At 39.9% G+C, this 17,676-nt stretch overlaps 1 protein-coding gene across 1 annotated transcript in view; it reads left to right on the forward strand.

The window, feature by feature from the left end:
* Positions 1-14,918: 14,918 nt before the first annotated feature.
* The window catches only part of PDE6G (phosphodiesterase 6G), a 42,034-nt gene continuing 39,276 nt past the window's right edge, over positions 14,919-17,676 (forward strand). Inside the window, exon 1 of the mRNA XM_044084848.1 lies at positions 14,919-15,121. Within this exon, the coding sequence (XP_043940783.1) occupies positions 14,967-15,121 (155 nt within the window). The 5' untranslated portion in view covers positions 14,919-14,966. The remainder of the gene's footprint in view (positions 15,122-17,676) is intronic.

A 17,676-nucleotide genomic window follows, 5' to 3' on the forward strand; every position in this document is an offset into this window, starting at 1 on the left:
CGCCGAAACTAGAAGGCCGCATTATGCTAGACCGTAGAGCTGTGTGGCCGAAAGGGAGATACGCAGTTGTAACCCATGTCGGTGGGATAACAAACAAATGGAGACAAACCCTAAAGCAGTAACGCGGGCTGCAAACCGACAGTGTAAAACACGCACAAAGCCAACAACGCGTAAAGTCAAAGATCGTAAATTACAGTATCATACCTAACCGCTCCAAATGTACACACAAAGCACAACAATACAGTAAACACGAAAATAAAAGCAACATACCTGTAGATCTCTGCAACTCCTCCCAAACCCGCACACTAAACATTACCCTGAAGCAAGTAGTACAATCCATAGTAGCCGTGCAGAGCGTATGTACATGCGCATCTTCCAGACAGCAAGTCCCTGCCAATACAGTCTACCATTATATAACAGCACAGACAGCCTTGAGCTGTGCAGAATATGTGTAGCCTTAATAATACACATATGTGGACATCCAGCAGGGTACTGGAACAGACAGATGAGTTTCAGACTTCATACCCCTCAGAAAGTGCATGCTACTGCAAGACCTGTTGATGTAACACCAACCATGCATTTCAAAGCATGATAGACACAGTGTCTCTGTGGGCACCACTGTTTTGAATGGTTCCATTTCATGCCCAACCCATAGTGATGGAGAGGCATGCCTGCAACAGACAGTAACTATCCTGCCAGAGCCCCCCTAGTGCAATGGCAGGTGGGAACATGGCAACTCAGGCAAGCACAGACTACCAAGCCAACAGCAGGGAATAAACAGTTTAGTAGGGGAACACTGTCACAGAGGGGTAGCAGCCCTCTACCTATTCCACAGCAGCATGTGTGTATTGCAGGGGCTGCCAAACCCATCCATTGTTTGCTGTGGCTGGAGTCCACAAGTATGCAGGCCCATGTAGGCAGACTAGGGTGCAACACAGAATAACCTCCCTATGTAACCTCTGTCACTGACTAGGCCCCACACCCTGATTGGCCGGCAGCAACATCTGGGAGGTTAAGGGGACCTGTTCAGTACACATAGAAATTGTGTTGCAAGCAAGCCGTGTAGACGACTACCAGACTACAAGCACTTGTCAGCCCCATGGCTGTGTGAACCGCTCATAGTGAAACCCTAGCAGAATGGGTAGTCAGAGAAAGGTGGAGTACAGACAGCTGTACAGGGAACTGTGGCAGGCAGTGCTACTTCACAGGGTACAACACAAGGTGGTGTACAGCAACTATTATAATATCCAATAGTAACTTGTAACAGTGACGTGTCTACATCCTGTTCCCAGCTACACTGGCCGTGATGGATACTGAGAGGCCATCAACAAGTAGTGTTACCATGATGGAATGTATGTACCTGTATAGCCCTGGTCAGCTTGGCAACAGATACAGCACAGTGCCCAGCCAATGGGGCAAACCAATGCTGGTAGTGGAGGGATACCGCTACCATTTGGAGCGTGAAGCGCCACCTAAACGGTACTGGGCATGCATGGAGCGGAGAGTACAGGCCTGCAGAGGTCGTACCATCATTGTTCGTCAGGATGAGGGGGAAGAACTGCTTAAATCACTGCCACACCAGCACGGCCCAGATGCAACGATGGCTCAAGTGGCTACACTGCAAGCAGAACTGTGGCAGAGGGCAGTAACCGGCAATGACATGCCAAGCCTGGTAATGCAGAGTGTCCTAGGCAGAGCTGATGACAATGTACTACAAGAGATGTCTTGCCGTGCCACCCTCCGACGTAGCATAACCGGGGTATGGCAGAGAGCACATGCATCCATGACCACACCTCCAGTAACACTCGCGGATATTGATGCCAGCCAGTAGTGGCAGCTTTATCCTCCGTAGAAGGTCTGATATGGATGGGACTAATTCCTTGGTTGCACTTACAACGTCACAGAATCTGACTGATCTGTGCAGATCTGACATTATTCTTGGGGATGGCATCTTCCCTACACGGGCTGATATATGTTGCCAGCTGTATATATTACATGGATGTATTGGCACCCCCACCTCAACAAGGATTGTCCCCCAGGTGTACTGTCTTATGACAAGGAAGTCAGAGTCTGCATACAACAGTATGTGGGAGATACTGAAGGGTATGGCCGCAGAACAGGGATGCACCTTGGCTCCACAGTGTATTATGACTGATTTTGAGAAGGCAGTGATCCGTGCCAGCCATAAGGCATTCCCCAAGAGTATTCTGAAGGGGTGCCTTTTCCATTTCACTCCGATCATTTGGCGACAGATCCAGCATCACCACCTTGTGGCCCTCTATGGTACAGACACTGCTTTCTCAATTGCCATCCGCAAGCTAATTGCGTTGACATTTTTACCAGTGGAAGATGTTATCCCTGAATTTCTGGATATCGTGGCTACTTTACCAGACTGTGCACAGCCTGTTGGCGTATTTCTGGATCATCATTATGTGCGAGACTGACCACACAAGTATGAATCCCACTGCTCTGCACAGCAATGACTGCCATCATCCTACCCTTTGAGGTTTTGGAATGCGTGTGATGTCTCTGACATGGACTTCCCGCGGACTAATAACCAGGTAGAGGCATGACATCATCGGCTGAAGGTGTTACTGGGACGCCCTACTGTGCAGCTATCCGACCTTCTGTCTGTTCTGCAACAGGAACAGAACCTGACAGATACCCGAAGAGAGTCTCTTTTGAGGGGGATGCCTGTGACACCACGTAGGAAGGCTATTGTTGTAAGGGAGCGTCGTCTAAAGCACATCTTGCAACATATGTGTGACTACAGAGATGTGCAGGATTTTCTCCGTGCTGTGGCACATTTCTATAAGTTGTGATTATGTCTGGGTTTAGTATGCACCAGGCACTGCACACATCACTTTACATATTGTTTTAATAAAGGCTTTGCCCACAGCACACAGGTTTCACACTACCACTTTCATGCCCACTTGGCATCCTATGCCAAGTACATGTTCCACTGACAGTTGCACATGGTGGTTTCTGGGGGGGTGTAGAGTGTATCACTAAGGGGGTTTGTGTCTCCCACCTGTGGTTAGGGTGCAGGGGGTTCCTCTATTCCCACAGGGAATTGTCTGCAGGCATTTATCACTGCAGCTAAACTGCCAAACTGCCATGTGTCCACATCCAGCTGTCTCACAGGGGGGTGTCGCACCGCCTAGGTGCCTGAACCCGGTCCAGGGCATTATTTTAAATTTAGGGTGATAGATAATGTAGTTATTAATATAAGGGGTGGTGATTTAAATAACCTTTTAGAAATAAAAGAGTATGAATGAATTGTAAGGCTAAGAGTAGACTATAAACCAGGTATTAACAGTATGGCTAGTATAAAGCTTATTTTAGTAAAGAAACAAAAAGAAGTTTAATAATATAGTAAGTTAGAATGTGTTTAGAATGAAGTCATCATGTTAATGAACATATTATGTTGAATATGTGATTTTAACATTTTATGAATTTTTTAGAAGTAATTGTATGAGGGGGATGGTAAAAATGTGTGATAGGTTAGCTGGCTGACATGTGATTAATTGATGCTCCTATTTAAAATGGATGTATTAATTGTTTTTATAATGCACTGAGGAAGGGTGTTAACCCGAAAGCTTTGCATAAAAAATTTGTTTGTTCTTGAGGTGGTTATTTTTGCTGACCTGACTACTTGAACTACAGTTGTGACCATCTTGCAGCATTGATGAAGTCACTACTCATTGTTTAGTGTGTGCATGAGTCAGATGGTATTTCGTCCACGACTATGGCCACCGGTATTGTTTTGAGGAGGTTTATATGGCTGCCTTTTCAGAACCTCACAAATGATGTTAAAATGAGATTTTAAAATTTCCTTTGGACAGAGATTTAGTTGTTGGCCCCTCTGCTGCTGAGCTGATCAAAAAGTGTGATGAAAGGAGCAAGTTAAAACAGGACATTTCTAAGATTTATCAGAACTACACTTCCAAATTTTCTAATAGATTATCTAACCCCTCACCCAATTTTGACAAAAAAAAAACAGTCTCAACAAAAAAGAAGAAATGGCAAGGGGTTTCCAAAAAGAAATCTGGAACCTCCCAAAACTAAGGAGAGTCCAACCAGTCAGACTGACTATTTAAGGGACCTTGTCACCACCACCACCTACCCTGGCAGCCCCATTTTCCTTCCAGAAAGTTTGAATCTCCACTTTTCTATTTGGTAAAAGTTTCAGTCAAATGGGTTCCGAAGATCATTCATTAAGGTTCCAGATGGCAATGGGAGGAAATCCCTCCTTTCCACAGGGCTAATCCCTCACCCACCAGACCAGATCAGATCAGTCTCTTTTATTTCCATTTGTCCTTCATCACACGCTGTCCCAGGGAGTGATAGAACCAGCTCCTCTTCAAGGATATTTTTGGTACCAAAGAAAATGCTCGGAGACTGTTTCTGTATCTTTCTTTCCTAAACTTGTTTGTAGCAGTGTCCATGTTCAAAATGGTGTCACTTCACAACCTGTTACCTCTTTTTCCTCATTCAAGTCTCCTGGTAACACTAGATTTAAAGATGCTTATCATCATATCCATATCCATGCAGACTTCAGAAGTTTCTTAAGGCTTTGTGTGTCTGGATTACATTGTAAGTTCTGTGCCTTACCTTTGGACTATCCACTGCCCAAAGTGTTCACAAAGTGTCTATCTCCAATTATATCTCATTGCACGCTACAAACGTCCACATTTTTTCATATTTAGATGACTTGCTTACCTTTTCTGAGTCTTTTTTCAAAGTGTCAGGAATCTCTCACTTGGTTGAGAGATCTCTTATACAAACTGATTCCAGGAGAACATTCAAAAGTATTTTTTGACTCCTTCACACAGGATTGTGTTCCTGTGGTGTCAGCTAAACTTTTCTTTCATGGGAAAAAATAGATCTTGATCTAGATCTATTTCTAAGGTTTTCTACTTGGACTTTGGTCTCTGAAGGGAATACCTCAGGATTTTATGTCTCAAGGCATCTATTATTTTTATGGTAACCCTGGCAAGACTCCACATGAGAAAGATATAATGGTATCAGGAGTCTCTTTGGCACCAACAAACTTTGTCTTTTCAAATCCCAGTCCTGGGGTTTGTTAGAAAAGAAATCACTTGGTGGAGACAGCAAATGTCTTTAAATTCAGGTCTTCCATTCTCCTTCTGTGTTTGAAGGCAGTTAGTCACCATAAGCATCTTAACATTTGCTCGAGGAGCAGTTTCAGGAGGGATAAAAGTGCAAGGCATTTGGGACAACAAGGACAGATGCAACCCCATAAATATAAAATATATGCTTGCCTTTATAAAGGCACGCAACTCTCTGAATCATCTTTGGTCCCTGGAACCTCTTCAAGTTGTCCCAGACAATATCACAATCATGTGGTACATCAGCATGCAAGAGGGAACCAGGTCATACCCTTTATGCAGGCTAGTCACATTAGTTTGGGATATAGCTTTTCAGCTCAGTCTCACTCTACTGACATCCTACATTTCTTCAGAGCAAAATTCTGTGTGAAACAAGGTGAGCAGGACAAGGGAAGACCCTTACAAATGGAAACTAGATCAGGGTGTCAGTTAAGATTTGATCCATCTATGGGGAGTTCCTCAAGTAGACCTATTTACCCCCTCTCTGAACAATCAACTGGCAAGACTCTTCTCTAGGACTTCATGAAAGAAGACTGGGAAGACAGATACCTTTTCTTCTCCTTTGACAGGAATGTTCCTGTTTCTTTTTCCATCCTTTCCTCTGATATCCAGGGTAATAATGAGGATTCAGAAGGAATCCCCCAAGATCATTGTAATGACTCCCTTCTGGCCCATGCAACAGTGGTTCTCCTTTCTTTTGGAAATGGCCAGGGGAAATTACCACAAGCTTTCTCATAGAGTGTATCTACTCATGCAAGATCAAGAATATTTGATACACCCCGACCCCAATCAACTTCAGTTGTCTGTCTGGATGACAGGGTCTTAAATCCCTTTAGGCACCTGTTTACTGAGGATGTGCAGCAAATACTACCAGAGACAAGAAAGCCTGCTTCTAGAAAATCATATATTATCAAATGGAAAAGATTGTCTAGTTGGTACCAACAACATAAGCAGCACCTATTCAGTGCTAGCTGTTCTCTAGTTTTACAATGTTTGTGTGAATTACTATCTTATGGCCTTTCTTACTCCTCCATCAATGTTCATTTATCTGCTATTTCAGCATGTCTGCCCATGGATCATCATGTTAAAATGTTTTTAAAAGGAGTTTTGCATAAAATGCGTTCAAAAAACTACTGGCTCCTCCTTGAGATCTCAATTTTATGTTAGAGAAGCTGGAACTTGCTTCATTTGAGCCAGCTAACCTGGCTGACTTGAGGTTCTTAACATGGAAAACAGTTTTACCGATTGCTTGGACCTCTGTAAGAAAGGTATCTGAGTTGCAGACTCTTATGGTAAGTCAACCCTATATCATTTTCCACAGGGATAGGGTTTCTTTGAGAACTAATCCTTCTTTTATGCCTAAAGTGGTATCCAGATTTACTTTAAGCCAAACTAACTAAGCCCTATTTTCTTTCCTGAATCTAAAAATGAGGGAGAAAGCACACTCCATGCTTTGTATGCTCTCAGACAACTTAAGTACTATCTTGACAAAACTTTCAGATATTCGGATCAATTGTTCATTTCCTGTGAAGGTAAAAATAAGGGACAGCATTAGCAGACTATTTCCAAATAGTTGTCTAGAGTTATTACCTTTTGCTATACTTACCACAACAAAACTATTCCAGGCAGAGTCAAGGCCCATTGCACCAGGGTCTTGGCTTCATCTATGGCTTTTTGGAAAGGGTTGGCTTCTAGAAGCATTCTAGAAGAAGCAGTTTGGCCCTCTGTACATACTTTTACAAAGAACTATAAGTTTGATTCATTCTCTGTGTCTAGGTCAGGCTTTGCTAGGACCATTCTCCAGGATCTCATGGACTCTTCTCCTTCTGCCTCCCAAATGTATTAAGCTAGGGTAATCTACCCATATAACTAAGGCTATTGCAGTATTGATCAATATAATGAACATGGTACAGCTATGTAACTAAACTTAGCCAAACAGTAGATGTTCGAGCGGTCACTGCTGAGTAGCCACTCCCTCCCTCCATTCCCCTTTTCTTTTGGTGTGTTGGTTATGCCAGAGTATGAATACTTATTTTTGTTGTTCCTAGCATTGTCCCTTCAGAGCTCAGCCTTCCTTTCTCTGTTGGCATGACAGCTCTGAAGGGCTTAGTACCTACACCGGTCTTCTTAGTTAGCTCAGCTCAAGCTGACTGATGCTTTGGGTGCACAGAAGGTGCCCTGAACCTTTGGAAGACAGATGGCTGTTATACCCTTGGGAGGATAAAACCCCATATAGCTAACGCTACTGCAGCAGTTCTCATTGAACATCTGCTGCTATGGTGAGTTTCCTTATACAACTGCATTTTCTGGGTATCTGACATTATTAATTATTAATTTGTTTTATGCCCTGCCGTCTTGTACCTCATAGATTTAGTGCATGTGAATGCACTGCTGTATTTGGTAGTGGACAAAGTTTGTTATTTTGTTGAAATTTCAGTATTTGAATAATTCAATCTGTATTATTAAAAAGATATTGTAAAACTTTTCTTTCTTCAGGCTACTGACACTTGAGGAAATTTACCTCAGCCACCTGTAGAGAAATTGATTGGTGGAGGGGTGCAGAGTTCTCCAGTAATGAGTAAAGTTTGCATGTATGTAAAATGGTCAGTATTCCTTAACCTGTTCAGGGCACCATGAAAAACATATTTAAAAAAGACATAATAAAGGATATACAAATTGTAAAGTCTTTCTTACTACTCCCTCTAATATCAGAAACATGTATCATAATTGCCAATTCTTTTTTTTTTCTCTTTTTAGCTACTTTCTACTGCATTTGGCTCTCCTTGTCCTTTGCCAGGAAACATTACAGTAATAGCCTTTGACTATATTTGTTCTTTTCCTAAGCAAAGCCTGCTGTTTTCTTCCTACCTTACTTCTGTCAGGTAAGGTGAGACATAAGCAATGCCAGAACTCATATTTATTTAATTTTACTACAAAGGGAGCTATAGCTTTCCTACAGTATGATGAGTGTCTGATTTACAGGCACCTACCCTTAATCCTTATCATTTTCAAAAGAGGGAATCTGTCTTTTGATTGCTGACCAGCTTTCCAAAAGCCACTTGGTCAGCGATGATTGTCTGAACAGTGATTCATCTGAAATTTGCATTTCTTCTGTATTGTGTCTTTCTCCAAGTTTAGTGATATCAAAGTTTATAGTAAAAAAGGGATATAAAAGCATCTAGAAGTCAAAATCATCCACATAGGTTCGTAGGCACTTATTAGACTATGGATCTGTAAGGATCGTAAGAAGCGTAGCCTTATATTCCTATGGTAGTTTTTAGCACTTATATTTTACATACAAATAATCCAGAGGAAGGCAGAGCAAGGATATGTTGGGATATTTGCTTGTCGTCCCTGTCCATGAGCAACAGGTGTGCTAAAAACAAACCTTATGGCCAGCTGTATGACCAAAATGGATAAAGCGCCAACTGTTCCCCAGTCAACCAAAGTTCAAGTCCCAGGCTTGGGCATTTGAAGTGGCTCCTAGAGGAATCTAAGTGAATTACTAAATACTGGTTTTCCACCCAAGACAAGGTTCGGTTTAACTCCCTTCTGACAGAAGGTTGAGTATTAATCTCAGACAACAGGGAAGTGGCAGGTAAAGCTCGCCAAAGAGAACTTGCATTCTGATTTTGGTTCAGAGTTGGGAAATAACACTCATTCCTGTCTACAGGCCCAGTTTTTTAGGCTACAGCATACCTGCTGTCCTACAGAGGGAGGTGTTAGGTAGCATCTGCAAAAAACTTCTAGTGACATGCAAAAAATGATGATGAACCGAGGGCTAACTGACATTGACTGCAACAAATAGTACCTTTTCGATCATATTTATCCTGACAATGAATATATACTAGCCACATGAGGATATTTTTATCTGCCTTTAATTGAGATTGTTCACTGCTTTTGGTTTGTTTTATCTTACCTGTTGATGCTGTTGTTTAATTGTTATTAACAATTCTGTGTTTTAATTGTATTGTGCTGTGCCTTTTGTTTTAAACAAAGTAATACCTTTGAATTTGAATCCAATTTTCCCACAAGCTAGTTTACTAACAGAATATATGCTGTCCTGAATTTTCTACACTGCTAACACTACCAGGAGTTACCCCACTTCTGGAGAGGAAGCCATATACTATGTCTCAGGGAAAGGTGTTTCCAGAATGCAAGCAAAGGTCAGAGCATTACAGGGCCAAAAATATGTAGTAAAAATTACAATGTGTTGGCAATACCATTCAGTCAGTCCATCTCAATGAAACATTCCACAACAAACGGTCAGTGGTCAGTTCACCTCTTTTCATTTACAACAACCTTCAGTATCATATGCAGGTCAATGCATTTAGCAAGGCTGAAAATGTTTGCTAACTACTGCTACCACTTATCCAGCCTGTGCTGTTCCTTATCTAAGTCAGGTATCTCCTGTCTGCTACCTACTGCTACGATCAGGTGTGTGCTGTGCATATAGTCGCACACCTTGTCCTTAATGCCTTTGAAGAGCACCCGGATAAGGAACGAAGTATAAATGTGTAAATGACCCAAATGGTGATTTTATAATATTCTGATAGCACCCTTCCCAGGATCACCTCCTGGTATCTGTTCAAGCTCCACTTGCAGAGTGGAGACTCATCTGACTTCCCTACACACCAAGATGTTATGTTTGTTCACTATCCCACTTTGAAAATTATGTAAATGGTTTTCTTGAGGTGCATGCACTTATATGAGTGAGCTTTCAATCCCCAGCAATATCTGTGGCCATTCAGTCACTAAAAAGCTCAATGGTGATTTGAAAAGATGTGCCCTTTGTAGAGATATACAGACACAAGTTAATGTATCCCTGAACTACAATGGTATTTCACCAACTGATCCAGTTGTGAAGAAGGTCTCATTCAGTCATGTTTTAACCAGTGCAAGTCTCTCCGGGACATAAGTACCTAGTGCAATGGTGGCAGTGCTGTGCTTGTACAAGGCATCTGAATTTACTATCACCCAGTCCATACTGACTGTTCTTGTCCCCAGTCAGGAATTGACTGATGCTTTTAAGGTATATCTAGGTAGAGACTGAGGTCATCATTACAGGTTCAAGACTCATCCCTCTTATATTGATTTAGTCCTAGAGTCACTCAGCCAGAACTGACAACTAGAGCATTACATGCCACAAGTACAGAAATGGCATTTTTACAATTGTAGTGATACTTACTATACATAAAACTTTAATATGATAAAAAAATCACATAAATCCTTTCAGTGTGAAGTACAAAAAGGGTAGCAAGATGTAAATGCTGACAGATGGTACCAGAACATGCAAAGAGCATTTCATAAAGAAAATATAAGATAGTCATTTGGTAACATTACCAATTCACCTTTCCATCGGTCATTAATAGTATCTTGTTCATTCTTCAGTAACCTTGCTCTAATAACTGCAGCATTAATGGGATTAATTTGAAGGTGGGGAGGGGACCTGGCTAAATGTAGTTAGTGCCTAAGTCACAACAAGCTTATTCAGCTCTATGCAAGGTTACAGGCATTGCAGAAGAGGAAATTAGGTCACATAGGCATCTGATGTTAATAAGCTTCCACCCTCTCATCTCACTGAATTGCACTGCTTAAGCTAAGAAGCCAAAAAGCTGATGAAGTCTGAATCAACAACGCCACATCAGGAGAAAAGGAAATGTCTGTACAACCTAATAACTGCTTGGATTCTGAAACATTTTTTAATGTCCGTTTGTACTGGCTAGAAGTGCTTGCAAGTAGTAGTCACATAAGGCATAATTAGTGCATGCTTTGCGGCTACGTGTAATTATTCCCAGTTCCTGACAGTATCAGTGAGTCCTGACTGTGAACTCAGTAGGTCTAGCCTTAGATATGGTGAACTGAGAAATCCAAGGGAGACCATAGCTTGTTGCACTTCCCCATTGTTATTAACCTCTGCTAAGTGCACCATAGTTGATTTAGTAATTTTATTTTTGATGAGACTGGAAAAATTCTTTCTTGAGGCTTTACATTTATTTTCTTCATTTTTCTGCATGAATGTAGATAATCATAATATTCACTTTGATGTTGTACAAACACACACACACGCACACACACACACACACACACACACACACACACACACACACACACACACACACACACAAACTATAGGTGCTTTATAAAACTAATAAATCAATGTTGCTAGAATAATATAGGATTTTAATGTGCTTCCAGGTTCCAAAGATATTTGACCTTCACAGTTGTGCCAAAGTACCCCAGGCTCAGATGAGCATTAAAGTCCTATAGTTATGTTTGTCTCATAAAGTATTGCATATAAAATATTATAGGAGAGCTACGCTGAGCCTGTTGACCACGTGTGCTGAATCATCCGTAAAAGCACACCTTTGTGCCAGTGTTTAAAGGTGCTTCAGGTGATCTAACTTTCCCTTTGAGAAATGCTTTCAGCTGGAGTTCCAACTGTTTCTACTTTATCATTTCAAGTTTAAGAGAATGGCACCAGAAATTATATATTTGTGAGAATTATGAAAAATCTAGATTTTTAAGTCAGTACATAGTCTACACTCTTGTGACTGTATAGATGTATGTATTATATATATATTATAGTAAAGGAAGTACCTGCAAGATTTTTAAATCAGTGTATTAACCACATTCTTGTGGCCACAGTTCTGTTTTATAATAAAGGAAGTGTCTGTTAGATTTTCATAGATTTTCAGTAAGTATATAGTCTACATTCTTATAACCATAGTTATTTATAATAAAGTAACCAACAGTTATAGTCATACATGGTACAGAAGTTTTAAATGCTGTGCATGAAAACATCAGAAAAGTAACACCACACAAGTACTTCATCCAAGTTAGGTCTTTGTAAGATAGTGGCAGGTGTACCTCTCAATCTTTTATTAGGAAAATATGTGCCAAAATGTTCAATAAGTGGGTGGGATATGTGAGAAGCAACAAAACTTGAGACTGGATGCACAGAACATAATAGAATGAACTGAATCAGTTTGTGGGCAGCAAACCTACACTAATAATTAATTATGTAAAACTGTCATTAAGCAGTGTATAAACTTACTTTCAACCTACAGTAATAAACTGTGTGACATACCTAATGTTATGTGAACGCTACATGGTATGTGACAGGCAATAAGTAAGAGCATTAACCTTGACTGCTTAAATAAGCAGACATGTCAGGAAAGTCAACCAAAGGTGATCTGGAAAATATAAAATACAGCAAGCAGCACAAAGCTGCACATTCTGAATGATGAGTGTGAATCCTGTAGTTACTGCTTGTATTCTGTTCAGTCAAGACCTAGACAGTTGACTGTATTGTATAACCAACATTCCCCTGAAAATAGGTTCGTATTGCATTCTGTTAGCTAAAATGGATATATAACCGATATTTATTAATACATGTCAAAATGTATTTTGTACAAATGAAATGTTAATAGTGTTTGCGTTTGCATGCACATATGTGTATGTGCATATGTTCAACTGCATATCTATAATTTACAAATAGTTTTGCAGATTTATGTTGCCATGTTCACTACATATTCAAAAACCAACAATCAGAAAGCAAAAAAAAAACATAAAAATTAAAATAAATGAAAGATTTATTAATTGGAAATGAGGGAGCTGGTGTGGCAGTTTCAGTTGAATGCCACACACAGCCCTGGTCTTCATGACGACCTTTTCATACTTAGTGTATTGAAGCTAAGGTCTGTTAAGTACAAATGAAGACATTTTATATTTACTTTGGATTTTATTGATGGTATGTTTTTTTTTTCTTTTCTTATGCTTTCTCATTATTGGTTTTTTGAATATATAGTGATCTTGGCAAAATACTGATTTTGGTTTATATCATTGCTTTTCATTGTATGTCTCCTTTAACAGTTTTGAATGATTATATTTATTTAAGCTTGTGATAGACATTGCACAACTAGATTCTGATGAAGTCTTGTTATATCGGAGACAAAAGCACTTAATCCTTATTTAAAATAAAACTTCTATATTCTTGCAAGCATGGTTTAGCATTCTACTGACTTTGGCTGCTAGTATTACAGTATGAGTCATATTATTACTTGTTTGTGTCATGACTCATACTTGTAGACCAGAGGCCACTGCTTTGCCAGTGCTGCAAAGTATTGCACCTATCACTGAAAAGGCTATGGCTTTACTGCTGCATTGTCCTTCTCTGTATAGCCTCATTTCCTGCTACTGCTGTTGCATTGTGTGTAGCATGTCCTACCATGGTGTCTGCTGGCTACACTGCCTGCTTTATTCCAAGACTATGCTATAAAGTATGGCACATACTATACATTTTACTGCATATCTCAGGACTATACCTGTAGTGTCAAACCAGACAAGTCTAAGTAGTGAAACCTGCCCTTTACAAATACAAGGTTCATGATGTTTTTGGATTTGCATGTGCCATTGTAGTATGTAATTTTTTCCGTGGTCTGTGGGTTGCAAGTTTACATCATCATCCATAGCTCTGTGGCATATCTGGCACTGCATGCAGCACACAAGCCACAACATTATGTGTGGTCTGCCGTTGGCATACATGGTAACTACGTATGTAGTTCATTCAGTCTGCAATGTAGGTGCACCTCCTAACTAGGTGACCCAAAGGAAAATTCCTTCCCAGAATCCATTGGTATAGGTCAGACTTATGCCAAATTTGTGAATCATGTGGAACATGGATACGCCCTGGGCAGTACAGATCCCCTGGCAGTTCAAGGATTGGTAACCATTTTTTATATTTATATTTCTATGCATTTGGAGCAGGTGAGGCCTTAATAGCAACATGTGTGCAGACTATGGAACCTAGCACCACAGGTAAGCTTGCAGTCTTGTAGAGTGCACATATGGTGTTTCTTCTTTCTTCTGGTGTTCTTAGAACCAGATATGCTCCTACATATGCTATAGCTTAATATCACATTTTTAGTTAAGCATCTGTGATATGGAATCCTATGATGAAACTAATGTGCCTCTCATAGGTTACTATGATAATGGTCAGCACCACATATATCATTGTGTCCACAAGAATGGACATAAGATGCATAGCCACTGATTCTGCTCATGGGTGACACAGTTTGACTAGGTCCTGTCCACTATGAGGCACTCATTTATCTACTGGTCTGTGAGATGTCAGCATGTGTATCACTGCCTGTTGATTCTTTGTTGGTGTGGACACCCGCGATGCACAAAATGGCCAACAATGACCCTTTCAGTGGCTACCAGCTCATGCTGTTGAGCTATTGATAAAACTGATAGGCGTTGGATTGCCATACTACTATTTTATATGTACTTAAATTTGTCTGCTGTCTTGGCCTCCTACATTTGCATATTCAAGCTGTTGATATGCATGGACCATCTTATTTGCATGTTGTTTTGCACTAATTTTCATGTGCTTCATATTGCATAATTTATTCAGTGTCCTATGTCACTGTCAGTGTCTTTGAATAGTCCACATACTATGCATGGCTACTCCCCATGCCATTTTTAACTGTGCCTTACATTACCCTGTGTGAATCCTAGTCACTGATTTTTAAAGCCTTTATTTGTAAAACAGTGTTTAATTGTATTCCACTATAACTAAGGAAGCCTTGATGGTATTTAAGAACTATAGGTGAGCCAGTCTTTCAAAAATGTTTTAATTATTTACTTCAAGTATGGAATACATTCATATCATTCATATCATGTGTTGAGTTGGTAAATAAGTGCTGAAAAATTATTATGTATTACTCAATCTCCATTTTCTTCTGTTCTCACAAACTATATGGCATCCCCTATCCAGAACTGGCAACAAAAGAAGTTACATATCAACTCTCAGCCCACTGACAGTCTAAGATGACAACAATCAACTTGGAACCACCCAAAGTAGAACTCAAGCCAGCCACAAGGGTAACAGGAGGGCCAGCCACCCCAAGGAAGGGGCCACCAAAATTCAAGCAGCGGCAAACCAGACAGTTTAAAAGCAAGCCACCCAAAAAAGGGGTACAAGGGTATGTGAGAGCAGTAATTTGTTTTAATTCTTTACTGCACATAGTTGTGCCTACCATGTGTGTGCTCCTGTGTGTCTGTCTGTCTGTTTGTTGCAATGGGATGACACATGATCTAAGGCAAGTTTTTGGGCATCATGCCACATAGTGTGTCTATGAAACCTAGAACTAGATTAAGTAGGTAATCAGAGAGTGAATGAATGTCTTTTCAGGTTGCAGTTTATTCTTGATAGAGACTCCATACATGGAATGATTACTTTCATGGATGGAGGAACAGTTTATTTGTGTTAGGAGCAAAGTACATAGAGCGCTAACTTTATATTAAACACCAATTTGCTTGTGCTGATATCAGTTTAACAGGAATACTGTTTTTGCAATCTTGATTAAAAACAGACCAATAAAGTTTCCACAGCATGAGCAGAGTGATTAATGCATTCCTGTGCTCCTTCAGCCTGTCATAATCTTTCCTTGAGTCATACAAAGCACAGCTTCAAAAATTTAAACAATAGAGAAACAATTTTCACTAATGTTTTAATAGCATTCTTATCTTCTTTGTAGTTCGTTTGTTGCTTTTTTGTTTTTTAAGGATATCTGCCCCAAAAAGTGAATAATAAAAAAGTGTGGTGTTGTGTATTATGCCTTTGCAATATTTGCTGACTGGGCACTGCAGAAACTCCATGGATGAAACCTGAGTGATTGATGAAAGCATTCAAACGACTCGCAAAACTAGTTGTATAATAATCTAATTTTTTCTGAGTAGTTGCTGACTTTTGCACAGTAGCACTTCTGATACAGAAAGCAGCAAACAGTATTGTTTACTTGCCATTTAATGGTATGTGTAAAGAAATCATGCTTGAGAAAGGTATGTAGCAAATTTTGTATGTGTATAGAATGAAAACACAAACAGACATTTACTGCTTTCACCACCCAGATCAGAAACGCACTATATAAGTAATTCTCTCAAATTGAAAGTGAATGTTTTAGCAATGCAGTGTGTTCCCTAAGAACTAAAGAAATTTTTATGCTCTTAAATACAGGTAGTTTATGCTGCCACTTACAACTGCAGCAAGATGCACTTAATGTATGCAAATATTTAACATCTATAGATTAGTACTAGGCTAACTGCCCTTGTGGGCCATTTTAAGGCTAGCCAATTACCCCATGTGAGAATCAAACCCTGCACCTCATTTTCATCAATAACCATGATACAAATTCAGCTTGTTTTTTGAGCATAGCATTACTAATTACTGTCTGGAGTGGGTAACAAAAGGTATGGAAAATGGAAACTACATAGAAAGTGAAAGACTATGCACAAAAAAGCAGTACAAGATAGGATGGGAGAAGCAGGAATTAGAATTATTTGTTTAGGGAGGGCTAGTTAGTCCACCATAAGCAAGACTGAACTTACCAAAGATGGAAGAAAGAAGAAGATGGGCTTGACATGGGCCACTTTTGTGGTTCAGCAAGGCACTGTTTATTTGAGCAGGTGTACTAACTAATAACAAAAATATGTGAACTAGTTAAATGTAGATCTAACAGAAAGAATACAGTATAAGGCCAACAGCAAAGTGTCCTTGCACTTTTGTAGAGTGCATTAAAATCTTTTGCCACATGTTACCGAATTCATAAGCTTGTTCTAAATTGGTTATGATGGGAAAAAATAGTCATAAAGGTTCTGATTCTAAAACACTTGCTCTCAGTATAAGTGAATTACAGTGGTGTAAGCCTTCTTTATAGATCATAGATCTTACACTGGAATACGTCAATTACACAAAGAGCAAGTCTTTTAGCATCTGGCCCAAAACTGGCAATGCACATATCAAGATTTAATTCACATTTAGCTGATCTTTCAGCCACTGGCACTGCTTGATTGTTTCTTTACAGTAGAAGATTCCAAAGGACCAAGAGTCTGTAACGAAGGCTTGTCAGCCAGCAGTAATACATAGCTGTGCCATGAAAATAAAGTCCAAGTAGCATTTCTCAAACACTGTAAGATGCAGTCATTGTTAGGGAGAGATATTCTAACAGGCACTCGGTCAGCTAGAGGTGGTAGGAATCTGAACTTGTTGAACGAAGGGAACAGTAAGAGGAGAAATGTGATAAAGGTAAACAGTGCCTCTGTCTGACATCTCTGATACATTTTGGTAACAGTTAATATTTAGAAGGCAGCAGAATAAAGTCTTGTACTAGTCAAGTTAGACAGAGTTTGGGTAGAGATTTAATGTGAATATTTTAATGGGAAGTAATAATGTTTAGGAGTGATAAAGTCAGGCACCTAGCATCAAATATTAGGATAAAATCCATATGTTCATCTATAAGTATGAAGCCAAGAGTCTTGTGTAAAAAAAAAAATGCTGATTCAGTAGTCTCACCTCTGTATTTTGCACAGAGCAAAACAAAAGTACATATAAATGTGTGTGTGTGTGTGTGTGTGTGTGTGTGTGTGTGTGTGTGTGTGTGTGTGTGTGTGTGTGTGTGTGTATAGATAGATAAAGATATAGACTATGGATATATATGAATGTGTGTGTGGTCAATATTAGTTCAACGAAAAATCAATT

The sequence above is a fragment of the Protopterus annectens genome, chromosome 10.part0, assembly GCF_019279795.1.
Source record: "Protopterus annectens isolate FY-2018-M chromosome 10.part0, PAN1.0, whole genome shotgun sequence".
Taxonomy (NCBI): Eukaryota; Metazoa; Chordata; order Ceratodontiformes; family Protopteridae; genus Protopterus; species Protopterus annectens.